At 33.7% G+C, this 17113-nt stretch overlaps 2 protein-coding genes across 4 annotated transcripts; one reads left to right on the top strand and one right to left on the bottom strand.

Moving 5' to 3' along the window:
* Positions 1–6516: 6516 nt before the first annotated feature.
* LOC106752653 (T-complex protein 1 subunit theta) lies at positions 6517–16605 on the bottom strand. 3 transcript variants are annotated; one of them, XM_022777205.1, is made up of 14 exons: positions 16387–16605; positions 15588–15758; positions 14976–15238; positions 14734–14880; positions 14486–14647; positions 12004–12081; positions 11052–11185; positions 10859–10931; positions 10704–10781; positions 10374–10496; positions 9872–9966; positions 8669–8875; positions 8349–8406; positions 6517–6888 (listed from the first exon to the last, which is right to left on the bottom strand). In XM_022777205.1, the coding sequence occupies exons 2-14, from the start codon at positions 15733–15735 to the stop codon at positions 6820–6822; spliced, it is 1635 nt and encodes a 544-aa protein (XP_022632926.1). In that variant the 5' UTR covers positions 15736–15758; positions 16387–16605; the 3' UTR covers positions 6517–6819. The 3 variants fall into 3 exon arrangements, with proteins under 3 accessions (XP_022632926.1, XP_014489865.1, XP_014489866.1); XM_014634379.2 differs by having other exon boundaries at positions 15588–15772; positions 16387–16604; XM_014634380.2 differs by having other exon boundaries at positions 15588–15767; positions 16387–16604.
* Positions 15934–16545, top strand: LOC106752596 (vegetative cell wall protein gp1-like). Its single transcript, XM_022777177.1, has 2 exons — positions 15934–16263; positions 16369–16545. The coding sequence occupies exons 1-2, from the start codon at positions 15934–15936 to the stop codon at positions 16543–16545; spliced, it is 507 nt and encodes a 168-aa protein (XP_022632898.1).
* Positions 16606–17113: the final 508 nt, after the last annotated feature.

Below are 17113 nucleotides of genomic sequence, written 5' to 3'. Positions count from 1 at the left end.
CGTGTGTTTATGAAAGAATAAACCATTCGTTTCATTCTTCCTGAAGTCAAAAAGTTTATTAATTAACTTCCAAGACTAATTATGTTGTGTAGTTTTTAAAATTTTTAATAAAATCCTCAAATTATATTTTAGCACAACAAAAATATTTCAGAAGTTAGTGTTTAGAATATAAAATCGGTTGTTATTGTTTGATTGCTATTGTCCTGCAATGAAGTTGCCTGTTTCCACATGGAAAACCAAAATTAAAGGTTAGGTAATGAAACGTCAACACAAATATTTTATGGTCTACTTGCCCTACTTTTAAATATCATAATCGATACCTCACTTGTGTGATTGAATTGCAAAGAATGCGCAACTTCTTATTAAAATTTATTTTAGTTTTTTATAAAAAAAAAATTAATAAAACAATCTTAGTAATAAATCTCGTTTCTTTTTTTTTTTGTAATTTTTATGCACAAAAATATTAAAATAAAGTCATGATAAGGGCAAATGTTAATATAAGAACAAGGTTGTTGTAAAATCAACAATTTGTGATTTCAAACATTAGTGCGATTATATGTTCTTTTGGCATAGGAAAAATAATGGATATATTCTTTTTTTTTATTATTATTATTATACGTAGTTTTACTTGGACAGTTAAATACTGTTTTATAATTGAGACAAAATAGAAAGAATATTTAAGGCATTATTCATGTTTAATGGAAGGGTAATTATAATTTGACACTTAAAATTTGACAAAATTTTGACACGTCACATGTCAAATTCTGGGTGGTTCACGTGTTTAATGAAAAAAAAAAGAAGATGAAATGACTATAAAGTGGGAGGGATATGAAGGGTTGGTTTCATTTTCAGATTTGAAATTGACATTGAGAGAATTGGAACGAAAACCTTAGAGAAAAGCTCCCACTCCAGCGACAACAGCTCCCACGTCGTTTCCACCGTCACGCGCCGTTCAACGGTTACCGGACTACCATTCGTCGTTGTGCCATCGATTGAAAAGTGCTCAGCCACTGATTGAAAAGTGCTCAGCCCCCGAAAATGCCGATTGGAAAGTGCTCGCGTCTCTTCCCACCATTTAACGGAAACACATCGTCATTTGAATGTGCGGCGAAATGAAGTCTTGCAACATTTACGGTTGTTCTATTAGAATTGATAAAAAAAAAATGTATTGTTAACATTTATTAGTAATGTAATTTGAACATACGAATGATGATTGTGTTACATTTGGTAATCATTTTGACACGCTTCAATACAACAATGAGCATTATTTGCCTACAATCTTTGTTGCTTGCGCAATGTCCAGGATTTGTATTTCATAATGTGTGTTTGTGTGTTTAAGGTGCTTTTCACAGGTATTATTTTTTCACTTAAAATAAATATGTCCTTTTTGTGCAAAAAGTTAGCCTAAACTACTCACTTATATTGCCTAAACTACCACTTATATTGCTTTTGCTACCACTTATGTTTTTGCACCATCAATTTTAACAAAAAGGTTTCTTTGGGGATGAACTTGGATATAAATGTGTTATTAAATGATAAATAATGAATTTTATTCAATATAATTGGTTAACAATAAAGTGTGGAGTTGAAAATAAGTGGTTGATTCAAAGATATCCTCTTTGTGCAAAAAGTTAGCCTAAATTACCCACTTATATTGCCTTTGCTACCTCTTTTGTGCACCATCACTTTTAACAAAAACGTTTCCTTGGAGATGAACTTAGATATAAATGTGTTATTATATGATAAATAATGAATTTTATTCAATATAATTAGTTAACAATAATGTGTGGAGTTGAAAATAAGTGATTGATTCAAATATGTCCTCTTCGTGCAAAAAGTTAGCCTAAACTATCCACTTATATTACCATTTACCACTTTCGTTTATGCACCATCACTTTTAACAAAAATGTTTCCTTAAAGATGGACTTGGATATAAATGTGTTATTAAAGGATAAATAATGAATTTTATTCAATATAATTGATTAATAATAATATAATTGGTTAATAATAAAGTGTGGAGTTGAAAATAAGTAATATATTCAAATATATTCTTTTCTTGCAAAAAAATTAGCCTAAACTATCCATCATATTGCCTTTACTACTACTTATGTTTCTGCATCATTGTTTTTAACAAAAATATTTCCTTTTTAACAACATATTGCATGAACTTCTCCAAAGAAAAATTAATATCAAATTTTAACAACAGAAATAGTTCTTTTTTAAATAGTGATGATTACTTGTGTCTCTATTTTCTATTATTTTAAATTTTTGAAACTAAAATGTAACTTTGTTCTTTTTTACTACTTTCAATTCACATTTCTGTCTTCTTATTTTAAAATAAAATATTTTAGTTATATAATTTTCAAAATTGGTGATTTTTAAGCCAACAGTTAAAAATAAGATTTTCAAAATTTAAAATATTTTGGCACACTTTAACGAAATGTTTTTCTCTCTTTTTATTAATAAATAAAAGAAAAATAAATAGTGTGGAGATTCATGTTAAAAACACTACGGTCACCTTAAAATGTAATCATAGTTGTGTCAGATTTGAATCATCTAGTTACAAAACCAAAATTACTATTTCTTTTTTTTTTTTATTAGGATTAAGAATTTAATTTTAAAATAAGAAAAATATGCAAGGATCTAGAAGATGAGAAAGAGCAGTAATTATTTTTAATAGATGATTCTCGATTATATTTATTAATAACAGGTTGAAGTTATAAATGAATCTTTTATTAATAAAGTTTATTTTATAAAAATAATTATCTCTTTTGGAATTTTCTTATAAAATACTTATCTGCTTTTTGTTTAAAAATTCCAACTCTATTTTTATCCTTTTAAAAATAAAATAAAATCGTAGAATTAATCTTTGTAAAGAGTATTTTACAAATTACTATCATAAGTTCATTTTTTACTATTTTTCCTCTTGCATGTTACATTCTTTTATTGCATGTGACCTACATATACTCAATGTTGATGTGAATCTTTATCTGTGATCACAGTGTTACACTTTTAATATTGATCAATAGTTAAAATAACTTTAAGTATTGGAAATGGAGATGAAAACAGGTAAGGTCAAACACAAATAGTGTTCACTCATAATCCAATTTGCATGTTAAAAGGTGTATCAATTATCTGTTTCGTTATCTATTGGATACTTGTATCAAAAAATCCGTAAATTTTTACAACCCGTAAATACTAGATGGATACTCGTTTTTGACCCACAAATATTTAAAAATAATAATATTTTATGATATAAAAATAAAATAAAATTAAATTGAAAAAATTAAATAATATTTAAAACATACATCTAAGGTATAATGTATGAACAAAAATCAAAATGCATTTTTATAAGGTAATATATGAACAAAAATGAAAATTGAAAAGATAAATGAAAAAAAATATATATGAAAAAATAACGTGAAAATTGAATGAATGTCATTATGTCAATATTATCAAACTTTACTTGCAAGTTGCCATTATTATACACAAGATATTTTTCTTGTCATCACTTTAGAGATCACATTGCGGAACACATATGACATTAGTTTGGAAGAATTCAATGTGATATTTTTGAAAAATGTTACAGGATTTATATCAAAGAATTAAATGAGCATGATCATCTTTGTCACACCCCATTTAATACCCTCCTTAGTGGGGGACACTTGTCAAACCGTCTGGTCTTCCCTTGTAAGTGGGAGACCAACTCTGCCAAGCTTTAATTTCCCTTCCCTCGTGATCCGTGCAGTATCAGCATAGCAGTGAAACCCCAGGGAGTGGAAGTCAGGTGTCACGTTGGGAGTTGGCCGACCGTTGGATTGGAGGCAGTATATAAGGTAAGAATGAAACCTGACGCCACTTTTGCATGCAATCTTCTTCTTCTTCTTCCTCAAACTCAACTTTCTGAAATCTCAAATTCTCCTCCTTCTCTCTAAACCTCCCTACCTTCTCTCTAAAATTCTAACCAATCTACTGTTCCGATCACCCTTCAGATCACACCTGAAGACTCCTGGTGGTCTCCTCTTTCACTTGAACCGTCCGGTTTCGAGTTTGCACCTGACCTTGGGAAACTTAGAAGAATAGTTCATACCAACCTACTTTCCAAGACTTAGCTGGAATTAGAGGTAAGGGAAGCTTATAAAGTTTAATTTTAATTTCCCTGTATGGTTTGAATGTATGCCTGATTTAATGTATGTTTGATTTCTTATGATTGAAATATGGTATGTTGTTGTATGAGTTGTATGATAAGTATAAAACTATGAATTCTGCACTGATATGAGTATGTATGAAACTTAGAGAAAATATGAAATTGAGATCGAAGGTCATTAGGACCGTTCAGTCCTCCCTTTTCCGTTCGGTCTATTGAGACTGATCGACCTAGTGTGATTACTAAAATTTAGTTGGTTTCCTTTAATTGTTTTATTGATAGCTAATTAAGAATGCTGGTCATAAACCAAGTGTTCGGCCTTCCAAGTGTTCGGCCTTAGGTTGACACTTAAATTATAAAACTTGTAAATCTGATATTCTTCCTTTGAAACCGTCCGGTCACTTAAATGACTGAATGGTCTAGTGAGACTCTATTTATTGAAACGTCCGGTTTACTTGACTAAAGTCCTTCCTTTTAAAGAGTTTCTTCCTTCTCAATTCGTTCGGTCTGATGAGTGTTTGGTCATAGACCAACCTTCGACCATTATTAGTGCCTATTTTATAATACTCTTGCCAAACCGTTCGAATGACTATCACTTATAGTCAACCTTTGAGTTATGTCTCATTCTTTGCCAAACTATCCTATCAACCATTTGACATTTTCTGTTATTCAGCCTCACCTTTGATGTGACCGTCCGACCACTTACTTGAACTCTTGATACTCAGTTTTCCCTTTTGATTAACCTTTCGGTCACTATTAGTTATGATTCGGTCTTGGGTATTTGGTACTCTTCTCAACACCCTAACAGCTTGGAAGTAATAATGAACATTGGTTGAATTTGACTAAGTAAGAGAATTCCACTGGAGGAATAACTCATGAATTTGTGATGATTGGTAAAGTATGAACGTGGGAATGACTCAGGTGTCGTCCTGATCCTGACATTCCGTGAGGGCATTTTCCTCAGGTAGAGGAAGGTCACTCATGTGTGGGAATGGCAGGAGGTCCGCGGTTATATGAATAGATAATCGTTTGAGGACTAACCTCGGGTGGCAGCTGATAAGGAAATACAGTTACTACACCACACCGGGTGCTAGGGACGACCGAGCTACATATTCATACCGTCCGGACAGTGTCTTAGTGGTCAGTCATGATTTAAGGAATGTAGTATGCTTGTATTGAAATTGTATGCTTGCATGGTTGACTGGTTTGAGTTTGTATGTTTACTTGTATGACGAAATGGTAAATTAAATTTACATTAGCTTACCCTTATCTGTTCTGTTTTTATCTATGTTGTCGTCCGGTTTTCTCTTCGCTGCAATGATCATCCTTTTGGGTGTGAGTAGAGGGTACTTTGGAGGATACCTTAGAAGCCACTCTGGAAGATGCTGTGGAAGCCGTGCCCGAGAGTTATGCAGGACCGTCCGGTCCTTAATGTAGTTGTTCTCTTTGTCTTATATTTTGTAGATGTTCTGTATAAGAACCTCTTTTATGTTGGCCGTTAGGTTAACGAACCATATTCCAGACGTTCGGTCCATTTTGTAAACATTGTAATCTATATTCCAATTGTACAGTTTTAAACTCCAAGTATATTTTATACTCTAAGCTTATTCTTCACTGTTCTCACTTATTATTCATGTTAACTCCGAGCAATGAAGTGTAACTTATGTTATATATTTATTGAAATGTTACAATCTTTATAAAAAGAAATACCGAAAATGAGAATGAAACATTGAAATGAAACATAAAGGAAAAAGAACAAGAACAATGACAGAAGAAGAAACAAAAAGAAGTAAATAGTTATGTGTATCAAAATAATAAAGTTTCATATTTCATTGTGTTTCCAAATGAACATAATTTTTTCATTACTCTTAACGCTATTCACTTGATATTTAAAAATATTACATGTATAAGTTTCAATTATTTTTTATGAAACTCCTTTATTCTCTTTCTCTACACAAGATGTTAACTTTGTCTAACAAGTCTTGCATATGCCTTTAGCTTAGCCTTTTGTATGTCCAATTCCAAACACGGTTTTGTCCTCTCTCAATAATACAACTTCCTTTCATCAACCTAATTCTTAGATATATTTTTTCATATTCTCTTACCGTCTCTCTTATACATTATATCTAATATACCCAAATTATTATAAATACAAGATCCTGACAGGAAAATTCTTTTATATTTCTTAACTGACGAGAAGATTCTAATCTTATAAAATACCACGATTTCTGTAACTAGTCATAAAATTTTGCTAATAATCTCACAATGAAGAAATAAGGTACCACCATGAGATGGCAGTAGTTACACACAGAAGGCCACAACAACCTTTAGAGGAAGAACATAAATTTAGGCGCTGTTTGCTTTCACTATGAAAAACCCAATAAGTTTTCTTTCTCAATAATGGATAAATTTCAAGTGTAACAGCTTTGATACCCGAAAAACCTTACATACATGACATCTCAAACAAAGGCCAGGGTGATAATGATCAGTAAATTAATATCGCCACTCACACAACAAAACCTCTTTGTCATGGCAAAAACAAAATTCAAAATTTGGTGAAGAACACCACTACTAAAGTCTAAATAAAATAAAACATTGCCTAAGTCAAATTCGAGCCATCATGTTGAGATACAAACATGACCAAGATAATAATCAATTCGCATTTTTTAGACTTAATCTTCATCTGCGCCTGCAGGTTGCTCTCCTCTCCTTGGACCACCAGCTGGTTTTGCCATGATAATCTGAAGAAAAAAAAAATCATAACTCCCCAACTTTACACTGAGTTAAACAATGATATATGGAAACATCCATATTAAAAACACCTATTTGAAACCTCTAATTTCTCTCTATCTTGTAACATCATATCACTTCTCATATCTACATTTCAAAATTCTAACTTCTTTTCAAGAAAAAATAGACGAAAATATTACATTGAAATTCACATAAGCTGTATATGCATCTGTCAATAATCCTCATGGCATAGGCCTTATAGGCTCATCATCATTGCCATTTATTCCTTAATTGTTTCACTTTGTAAACCACAAGTTGTCATTACATTACATTCTTTATACTACTTAAACACAAGGACACTGCCAGCCTAAAATCCTTAGTACTGCTGTTAAAGCTTAACTGTGGAATTAAAAATCAATCCTTTGAATAAACGATAGTAACTAGTAGCACTCTATTTTGTTGAAATGATACCATACCCTATGGACAACTGTAAATAGCAAAGTATCGGGTGCTCGTGATGTATAAATCAACTTTTGCACTGAAAATTAATAATATTATGTTGAGTCTGGATAAAGTTTTCCACAAACACATACTAAGAAAATAAGATGAATCAAAGTAAAAAGAATCAAACTTCTCCCCAAGTTAAAATCAACATCTTAGAAAGTAAAAGTCTAGTTCAACCTAGTAAAATGAAGTTTCCATCCACTATAATTTGGAAAAAATGACAATCAATCTTCGTATACAGTACCTCACTTTCACTCTGGTTAAAGAAATAGGGTACCAAGGGAAAACCATGAATGTGACAGTGAAGTGTTGCATGCAGTGGGCCTAATAACTGATGAAACAATACTAAGCATTCCTGTCTTAAAGGAGACACTACTCGTTAAATGAAAATGGCGCTTGCTATGGTCATGATTGATCTGGAAGATTATGAGCTGGGTGAGAATCAGATAGTTTGATTCTGGAAATTATAGGTCAGAGAGACGATGGAAGAGACGGGAACTTCTAAATTAATGCGAAAAGCACAATCACCATCATAGCAGTACAAGATCAATCACAAAGAATTGAGGAAATGTGCCGATTATATCAGTACAAGAGGGTCATGCTAGAGGATGAAATGGATGAAGATTGCAATTGTTCAAGTCAATTCTCTAATCATACAACTCCAACTGCTGAACTATTATAACTAACTATCCCTATGTTAAACCTTGTGCATTTATGTAAGTACCAAACCAACATTGTTTCAATCTTCATTATTAGATCCCAGGTCAGAATATGGCATCATGGTACCCTATTCTTCATTTTAGTTGCTAGTATACAAAAGCTGCATACTATTAGCACTAGTTATATTTATTAACCATAAAAAACCTGTGTTTCAAAGCTTGTTTCCGTAATTAAAATATGCTTCTGAGGTACATGTGACAGGGGAATCTGGAAATGACCGGCAAAGACATTATCATTAGTTGATTACCTGGTCCACTCGTAGTACAGTGCATGCAGCATCTACAGCATATTTAAGAGCAAAGAGCCTGAACAGAAAAAACAATAAGATGAAACTGGTCTTTCAGGTGATATGAAGATAATTTCTGATTTCATATAATTGTTTCAATCTTAGAAGTTGAAAGAATGCATAAACTCCATCAACGATAGGAGCCCTTAATGTCTACAATTTTTTATTAGACAAAGCTTACCAAGGGAATCTACAAAACAATAGTGAAGAGACAGTTCATTATTCGCTCAAATTTTGGGGTTGCCACCGTATAAAACATGTTGTGTTAGAATATAGCTTACTTAGTCACATGGAGATCCCAAATGCTCAAGGTTGAAACATCCTTACAGCCACCTTCCAAATCAATGCCAACTTTGGCATTTCCAGATGCATGTTCTGCATATAGCGAAGATATGATCTCCATTGCATTTAACCCAGCATTCTCAGCNAAAGTTCTAGGAATCATTTCAAAACTTTCTGCAAATTTTGCTATGGCATACTGATCCAACCTACAGAGCCATTGCAAANGTTTAGTCAATTCCATTAAAATGTCAAATACCAAATAAGCAATGAACAAAATACTTGAGAAAGGAGAAAAAAAAATGTCTAAGAGATTAACTATCTTTTAGCTTATTCATTCACTTATATGGATTCTTCTATCGGTAAATTACAAAAAGATACAATGATCTCTACACATAGTGCCAGATAGGCAAACACAAAAAGATGAGTTCACCTATTCAAACAAGTTAACCCCTTCACAAATGTTAAACAATATTCCTGACGCATAAAGACATAGCAACTATACCCAGACATTATAACTATTTCCAAATAATAAACAGTAATTGCAGTATTACAAACATTTGGGCTCAAGATAGATTTTAGAACATATTTAATTTATGATAACCTCAATATTTCCTAATACCTCCAGTTAGAAAAGATATTGAAAAAATTGCATCATACAATATTGAAATAGAGCAAGATATATCCAAGAAGATAAAACATTAGTGGTGAATGATCCCAAAGGGCTAGTAGCCAATGAAATGCAAATATATAACAATGAACGTATGTTAAAGCATGTGGTATCTAGATGTAGACAATTTACTAAACAATCTGTCATGGATGTCGCACAAATTCTTTATAACCAGTTGCTCATGGAACTTAACACAATAAAACCTTACATTTATTTAAAACAAAAATTAGAAAAATAATAATAGTTTACAGTTCTTTTACCCACTCGTGCATCTCTTCAATATAGAACTTGTTTAGAGGTGCCTTAAAAGATACAAAGAATTCAGCAAATGATATAAAATCTTTAGAAAATAATAATAGGATATTTATAGCCCTATACGAGATAATTAATAGCATTACCAAAAGCCAAAGTCACACAAATAAATTCATCAGGTAATTAGTATGAANGGAAGAAGGATGTGTGTGAACAACCCACATAAATGNATCCCCANGAATTATAATCATTGTTTGAAAGTGAAAAGGAAAATAAAAAGTACCCTGTCTCCCCGAAGGAAAAATCTTTCACCCGTTTAGCTAACTCAATTTCTGTGGCTGCAGCGCCAGGTACAATTCTGCTATCCCTGCACATGGCCTGATACATAATTGCGTGGAAAAGGATTAATCCATATTCCGATAAGCTAAAGCATTCAATTGTTTTTAAAAAAGTGCCTCCAAACAATTAATCCATATTTCAATTAGCTCAAACATTAAATTGTTTTAAAAAGAAATGCCTCCAATAAGATGTAATAAGCAATATTAATCCTGAGTTTTGCAGGCATGCAGACTCGATTTTACAAGATTTATAGAAGGTCTTAAAAAAGTGTAATTTAAGTCCAACTCAACCTCAAAAAATTAGCTTATAAGGTGACATTTGCACCCACTTGTATTGTATGCTATAATTTGGTCTTATATCCACTTGATATGGGATTTCCATCATAGGGAAATAACAGAAAATTACTTCTTCAAAATCATGCAAAATTTCAGAACATTAGGAATTACCTTGTAAGTGTTCACTCCATCATCCACTGCTCTTTCAAGATCATCTAGTATACTTTCAGTACTTCCTCGTAGAACAACAGTGGCCACAGAATTTCCACCCTCTTCATTTTTGACAACAGTCACCTGCATATCAATATAAGAGGAAGTTGTCTGTCATACTTAGACATGGGAAGAACAAAAGAATCAAGCCAATCAATTAAGTGCACACCATAGTTGGAATAAACCAGTGTATTTTCCGTTGTCAGTGCATAGCATATTTTCTCATAAACTAATATAAACAAGAAACGTGGAACAAAGAAGACAGCAGAGCTCATTCAGGTTTGAACATACCCTGACACCACCAATTTCCTGAACTGAAACAGAATCCACATATCCAAGATCATCTGGATTCGGTTGGCTGAGTTTCAACTATAACAGGAAAATAAAATTGATTAGACAGAAAGTATAAAACATATTTACATAACCAAATAAGCANAAACACAAACCATAGCAACAGAACCAGTTGTTCTGCAAAATCGTCGTAGTTCAAACTTTGAGCTGATTTTCAGAACCATAAGCCTATATGCAATAATATTTAAGTTAGAAAACAATCTAGACTTGAATACTTATAATGTTCATATTAATTCAACAGCGAGAAACAACTAAAACAATCCAAAAGGGATAAAAGACTTCACACACTTGTAACGCTCACAGAAATGCAAAGCCATCTCTCCAACTGCTCCTCCACTGACAATCACTTTGGCACCAGAATCTGCTACTGCCTTGATGAGCTCCTCTATTTTAGCCTCTTCAGTTTTTGAATAATTTTCCAGCTATATAAATAAAAAAGAGAGAAAATCCATTTANCAAAGCGTCAAATAATATAGGAAAACAAAACATTAGAAAAATCAGGGTCTATAAAATCCCAAGGATCCTTTAGCAGTACAGCCTCAGGTATAATAAATAAAACCATTTCCTATTACAGAAGAAGTTGAGAATAAAAAAAAAAAACAGATTATCCTAAAAGTTACTGCCAAATTGTCTTACAGATTTAAATTTAAACATTAAATTGTTTCCAATAAAAAAATCTAGCCACAAATCACTTCAAAACATATCAGCATGAGAAAAATGGATGAAGGCACAATTTGAGAAACTCAATGCTAGTATGCATTAAGTTATAACAATTTGAATCAGGCATTGACCAAGTACAACAGACCTTTTAGGATTTTTATATGTTTTAAGTTATAACAATTAGAAGAATATGTAAAACCAATAAAGCATAACCAAACCCAAAAAATCATGATAAATTAACATAGAAAACTCAGCAGCAATGTGACCAAACAAAATCTACAAGACAATAATGACATGGCCCAAAATAATACCTTGTTAGAGCCTTCCAAATTATCAGCGGAGAAAACTTATACTTGGTAAAAAGAAACAATAACACAAGTTTACGGTTGTCATTACTGCATTAAGATTTAGCTATAGTACCCAACCAATATCCACTTCCAACCTTCTCATTTTGGACACAGTTAGATCTCCAGCTTATAACATTAGACACATTATATGCAAACAATTAAAAGAACATATCTACATAAAACAGTAAGTAGAAGACAGTGATCAAATCCAAACTCTAGTCATTTTGACATACCTGCTCCGCTGAATGTATGAGGACAGTTCCTTTAGTCTCAGTTGCTGATGTATCAACACCACCGGCAAACACAGCAACCTTAAACAATACAGATAAAAGAACTCAGCACAAGACAGTTTGAAAATTTGCCAATATTTTTTCATTGGGAAAAAAGGATTGATATCTTGTGTATATCAAATATACTCAATGTAGAAGATTATAGAAAAAGATCTTGCTACACGATGACAGGAAAATATGCATCTCAACAAAAAGTGAGAGAACAAATAACTTCATTGAAATTAGTAGAGCTTCAATGTTGAAGCATATAATTGCAACAGGCCTGACACAACCAATCATATTAGCAGGTAATACTCGGTTAAATAATCTCAAAATGAGCCACTCCATACTTACATTAAATCCCTTTTTAGAAAAGATAGCATGTGAAGCCTTTCAAAATTACAAACCCATATACAGTTTAAATTTTAAAGCCCGACATGATCCCAAAAGGGATATGACTATATACTATGTAGTCATAGGAGTTTTGTTCAATATGCCCTAGAACACTACTAAAGAAAGTGCTTTCATAAATTCACATTAAAGACCTGCCAAAACGTTTGGACAAAGTCAAAAACCATTCGAAGCTAAAAATAGCATTGAAAACTCCACACACAAATTTTAAACAATGCAGAATATAAAAAATATAAATCTAATTCTAAGACTTTTATAAATGCAGTAACAACTCAATAATTTAACCTCAAGTTATAGCAGTTCTTCCATCTTCTCAACTTGGCTTACTATGATGGTTTCTATTGTTGTTTCCTTTTTTAATTATTTTTAACATGTTAATAATGCTCAAGTCCTCTCACCCTATTTGTTTTCTCTTGGCCCTCGAACATTTAAACACCCAAACACTTAGCCCTTTTCATTAACAGATGCATCCAAATCCAATTCCACTAATAACTTTGTCAACACTGTCAATGACTCTGCCTTCTTGCCACTAATCTTATGGCATACAGACTTGATGTTCATAAAAATCAGGCTAATCTCAGGCAAGAGTATGCCTTGTACTGGAATGGAGAACCATTTTGTTTGGAGATATTGGAAAGGAGTATCATTAGTAGAGGAGATTCAAAACTGATATAAACATGAAGTTGGGGTGTGATGAACAGTGGCCTTCTAAACATTGAAGTAAGTCAAGTAGAGATGAGGTTTGGAGAAGTATGGATTCATTCATAGGAGATATGGATGAAGGAGGCTTCAGGTAGACCTCTATAGTAACATAATTGCATCTAAGACAAATATTTTGTTAGAATGAAAGGTAGTTGGGTTAATTTGGTCCTTGTTTCTTACCATAGAAGAAAAAAAACTCGTGCAATTTGCTACTTAGCACATACAATTTCAAATGCAGTATCTGTTTTCTGCTATCATGTTCAAATCAAATTCAATAATGCCCTCTTGTAGTGAAAATTATAAAACAAATGTAGCGACGGCAAATGAAAACAACAAAGATGAGTAAAATAAAAAAATGGAAAGGAAGGAAAACCATGTGGAGGCATCGTAATTAGACTTTGTTTCAAGATGTCAACAATGGCCTCTTTCAAAGATAGATTAGATCATTACACTTTAGTACAAGAGTGATTAAAATATTGTTTCATTTGATTATTGAATTCCACCGAAATACGACAGTCACACATAACCGTATCACTGTGCAAATCTATAACTTCTATGAAAAGATTTTCTAATGGAGATTGTGTTTTGAATTGCTGCAAAGGGCTTGATTGTGTAGTTCACAGCAGGGTTGGAATGGGTTGTTTATATCTACTATATGCGAGAAATTAGTTTTTCTGGTTCAATGAAATACCAATATTTCAATGGGTTTTCTGGTTTAACCCTCGAGTGTAGCACACCCCTGTTTCAAATTCTTTTGTCCTAGAATGGACAAATTGTTGAACATTCTAAAGAGGGAGATCAACATGAAACCATGTTAAGCTAAATTAGAAGACAACTTAACCTCATTAACAGAGCTATTAATTAGGGGTGTTAGAATGTTGCCTGGACCTAACAGAATTAACTTGTTAAACATTTTAAACTTTAAAGCGAGGACAAAAATAAAACAAAAAACCGTTGGAGAACAAAACCAAAACAAAAAATCGTGTCAGACAATTAAGGTACTAATTTCACCTTTTTTTTCTTGAAGTCATGCATAATTATGTGAGAGAATATGTTGAAGATGATAAAAATAGACTAAAGCTAAAATGAAGTCCTCGCATATTACTCAGGTCAGGCTAAAAGTATAGGCTTCGAACTAATCAAAATATCAAATTAAGGAACCAATGAAGAGCACACGCACAAGCAAACCTGAAAGCTTGGCTTAAAATCATCTAGCATAGAGTATGGAAAAATGGCAATGATAAGATAGTTTTGAAGGATCTAATTCACAACAAATGAATTTATAGGAGACTCACCGATAAAACAAAAAAAATTCAACACAGAGAAAGCTCACCTTTGCCTTCTCTGCTTGCTTTACAGTCCCAACAGCATCACTCTTCAACACCATTCCTCGAACTACTGTGCTGTTATGCAAGCCCCCTCCCAAGAGCTTTGCAACGCGAATGTTGTCCACATTAAAGTTTGCTGGGTTTTTCGGACATACTTGGATGCATGCCTATTTTCCAAACGAAGGTCAGACTGTAAACAGTATTATCCTACCAAAGCAATTTATCATAGTAAAATGGATTCGGATGCACTCACATCAGCAACAAGTGAGCATATGGTATTTTCTAGACCAAACTGCTTGCTAGCAACCGCTGCTTTCATTCGAGAAACAATTTGCTCCTTATCACGAACATCCATAGTCTCTGAACCTTCCTCAACCAGATCATCCAATATTTGAACAGTCTGAAACATGACAAGGAATTAGAGCGAGAGAAAGCAGCAACATCAATACAATATTTAAAGAAGAATCACTATAGCTCCCATCAAAACCAAAAAACCTTGTTGATTGCTTTAGTGTATCCACTGATTATCTCGCTCGGATGCAAACCCATCCTGATAAGTTCCTCAGCACCCTGNAGGAGCTCCCCAGCAAATGAAATAGTTAAGTTAGCTCCATCCCCAATCTCCTCTTGTTGAGCCTTCCCAGCCAAAACCAAAATCTTGGCAGCAGGATGCTGTACTTCAAGTTCGTTCACAATTGTCGCAGCGTCATTCGTGACAAAAAGCTTGTCCAAATGATTTATAACCATCTTATTCATACCTGAAGCAGATCAAACAAAATAGTACAAACAATATAAATCTATCCAGTCAAACCCTTCCTTCAGTTAACAACAACCAGCAACAGGTTCATACACGAACAAACAAAAAACTTTCCCCGAATCCAAAATGAAAATCTCCTTAGTAAACGAAAAACAGAAACTTCTCTTTCTCAAGCCACCTCGTTACATTTACTCTTAGCACGGCATCCGCATAAACGCTAGATCCACAACCATGAAAACGTACACATACCCACATCATAAAAATCCAAACTTTTGGAATCTGGAGGTACAACACCCATTCGGGGTCAGTTAAAAAACGTAAAAACGAAAAATGGTAAGCGCGATCGTTACCATTGGGACCAAGGGAAGTTCGAGTTATAGTGGATAGTTGTTTGCAGGCGTCGATGTTCTTGAGAACCGCCTCATCTAGACCAGAAAGGTGTTTGTGGCCTTCCTTGAGCATGGATTGAATCCCATAGGGTTGAATGTTAAAACCCATGTTCTTGCAATTTGAGGGGCAAACTGCACTATCTACACTGTATTATAACCAATTATAGTTAATTATATATTAATTCAAGGAAACTGAATTGAACTAAAAATGTAGTTAACAGAAACTTAATTGAACTTAATTTTAGTTCAATTACACTGCCATACAGTAAACTATTTTAGTTCAAAGCCACACTCTTCATCCCACGCAATGCCTTCCTCGACCGTCCTCCGCTGGATCCCCCTCCTACTCCACTATCCCGTCGTCCCCCAGCGCCTCCCCTTCTCCGACCTCCTCCTCCTCCCCCGCCGCACCCGCCTCCCTACCCTCCTCGCCGCCAAAACCATCTCCGTCACCACAACTCCCCCGCCAACTTCTCCCTCGACTACACCCCCCTCACCCACTCCGACCTCTTCTTCACCCTCTCCCTCGCCATCCATGGCGTCTAGTCCTTCCTCGACTACTCCCTCTTCGGCGACGGCCTCCCGCCCTCGCCCTCTCCCCCCGCCGGCAACTCCATCGACTCCTTCTGGAACTCAGGTGCGACCTCCTCCGGCTCCCGCCTCAACGACGTCGTTTTGCCCCCCTCTTCTCCTTCGTTTTTCCATAGCTACTATGCCAAGGTTTTTCAATCTCTTTTGAAAGGGAAAGGGAAAAACGTACCTTTGGGTTGCAGATTTGCTTCTCTTTCCAGCGAAAAGTGTTCTCAGAACCTTCGACAATGGTGGAAGAGCCTTCAACAGTTCGGCAACGGCAGAATGTGGAAAAGCCTTCGACAGCGAACAACAGCGAGTCTTCGACAACAGTGGCGGCAACCTTTAAGAGAGATAGGAAATACGAAAATAGGAAATTGTGACAGGAAATAGAAAAACCTAACTGAGACTGAGAAAGTAAATAGGAAAACTGAAACCACAGTTAAGTATACTCAAAAGAAAATAAAATAGTTTAATATTTTTAAACTCAACTGTTAATATGTATAATTAGTTTTTAATAGAAATAGTTTAAGTTTTTTAAGTTTAAAAAAGTAGAAATAAATTATAGTTTAAATTTTTTAAGTTAAGTGTGTCCTGCCTAGCCTAGTAATTACGTAAGTTGGAAATTTGGTAATATATTGATAAAGGGAAATTGGGAATTTGTTCAATAAAAGATTTTTTCTTTTTGGGTATTTTAAAAGAAAGTTATTTGTTTATTATGAAAACGTTAAAACTTTTAGAAAAAGCTGTTTCCCAGTAAGTTGTGAAACTATCAATTTATTCCTAATTATTTTTTTAATCTTTAGTGTTTTGTTGCTTGTTAAGAATCTTAAAGTTAAGCAAGTCAGATTTTCTAGAAAAAATGCTGTAAAAACCTGTGTTTAATAATTTTTGGAAACAGTCATGGATATTTAAAG

This window comes from Vigna radiata, unplaced genomic scaffold, assembly GCF_000741045.1.
Source record: "Vigna radiata var. radiata cultivar VC1973A unplaced genomic scaffold, Vradiata_ver6 scaffold_153, whole genome shotgun sequence".
Lineage (NCBI taxonomy): Eukaryota > Viridiplantae > Streptophyta > Magnoliopsida > Fabales > Fabaceae > Vigna > Vigna radiata.
The sequence above is the reverse complement of the archived record's forward strand: the minus strand, read 5'-3'. Positions and strand labels throughout refer to the sequence as shown.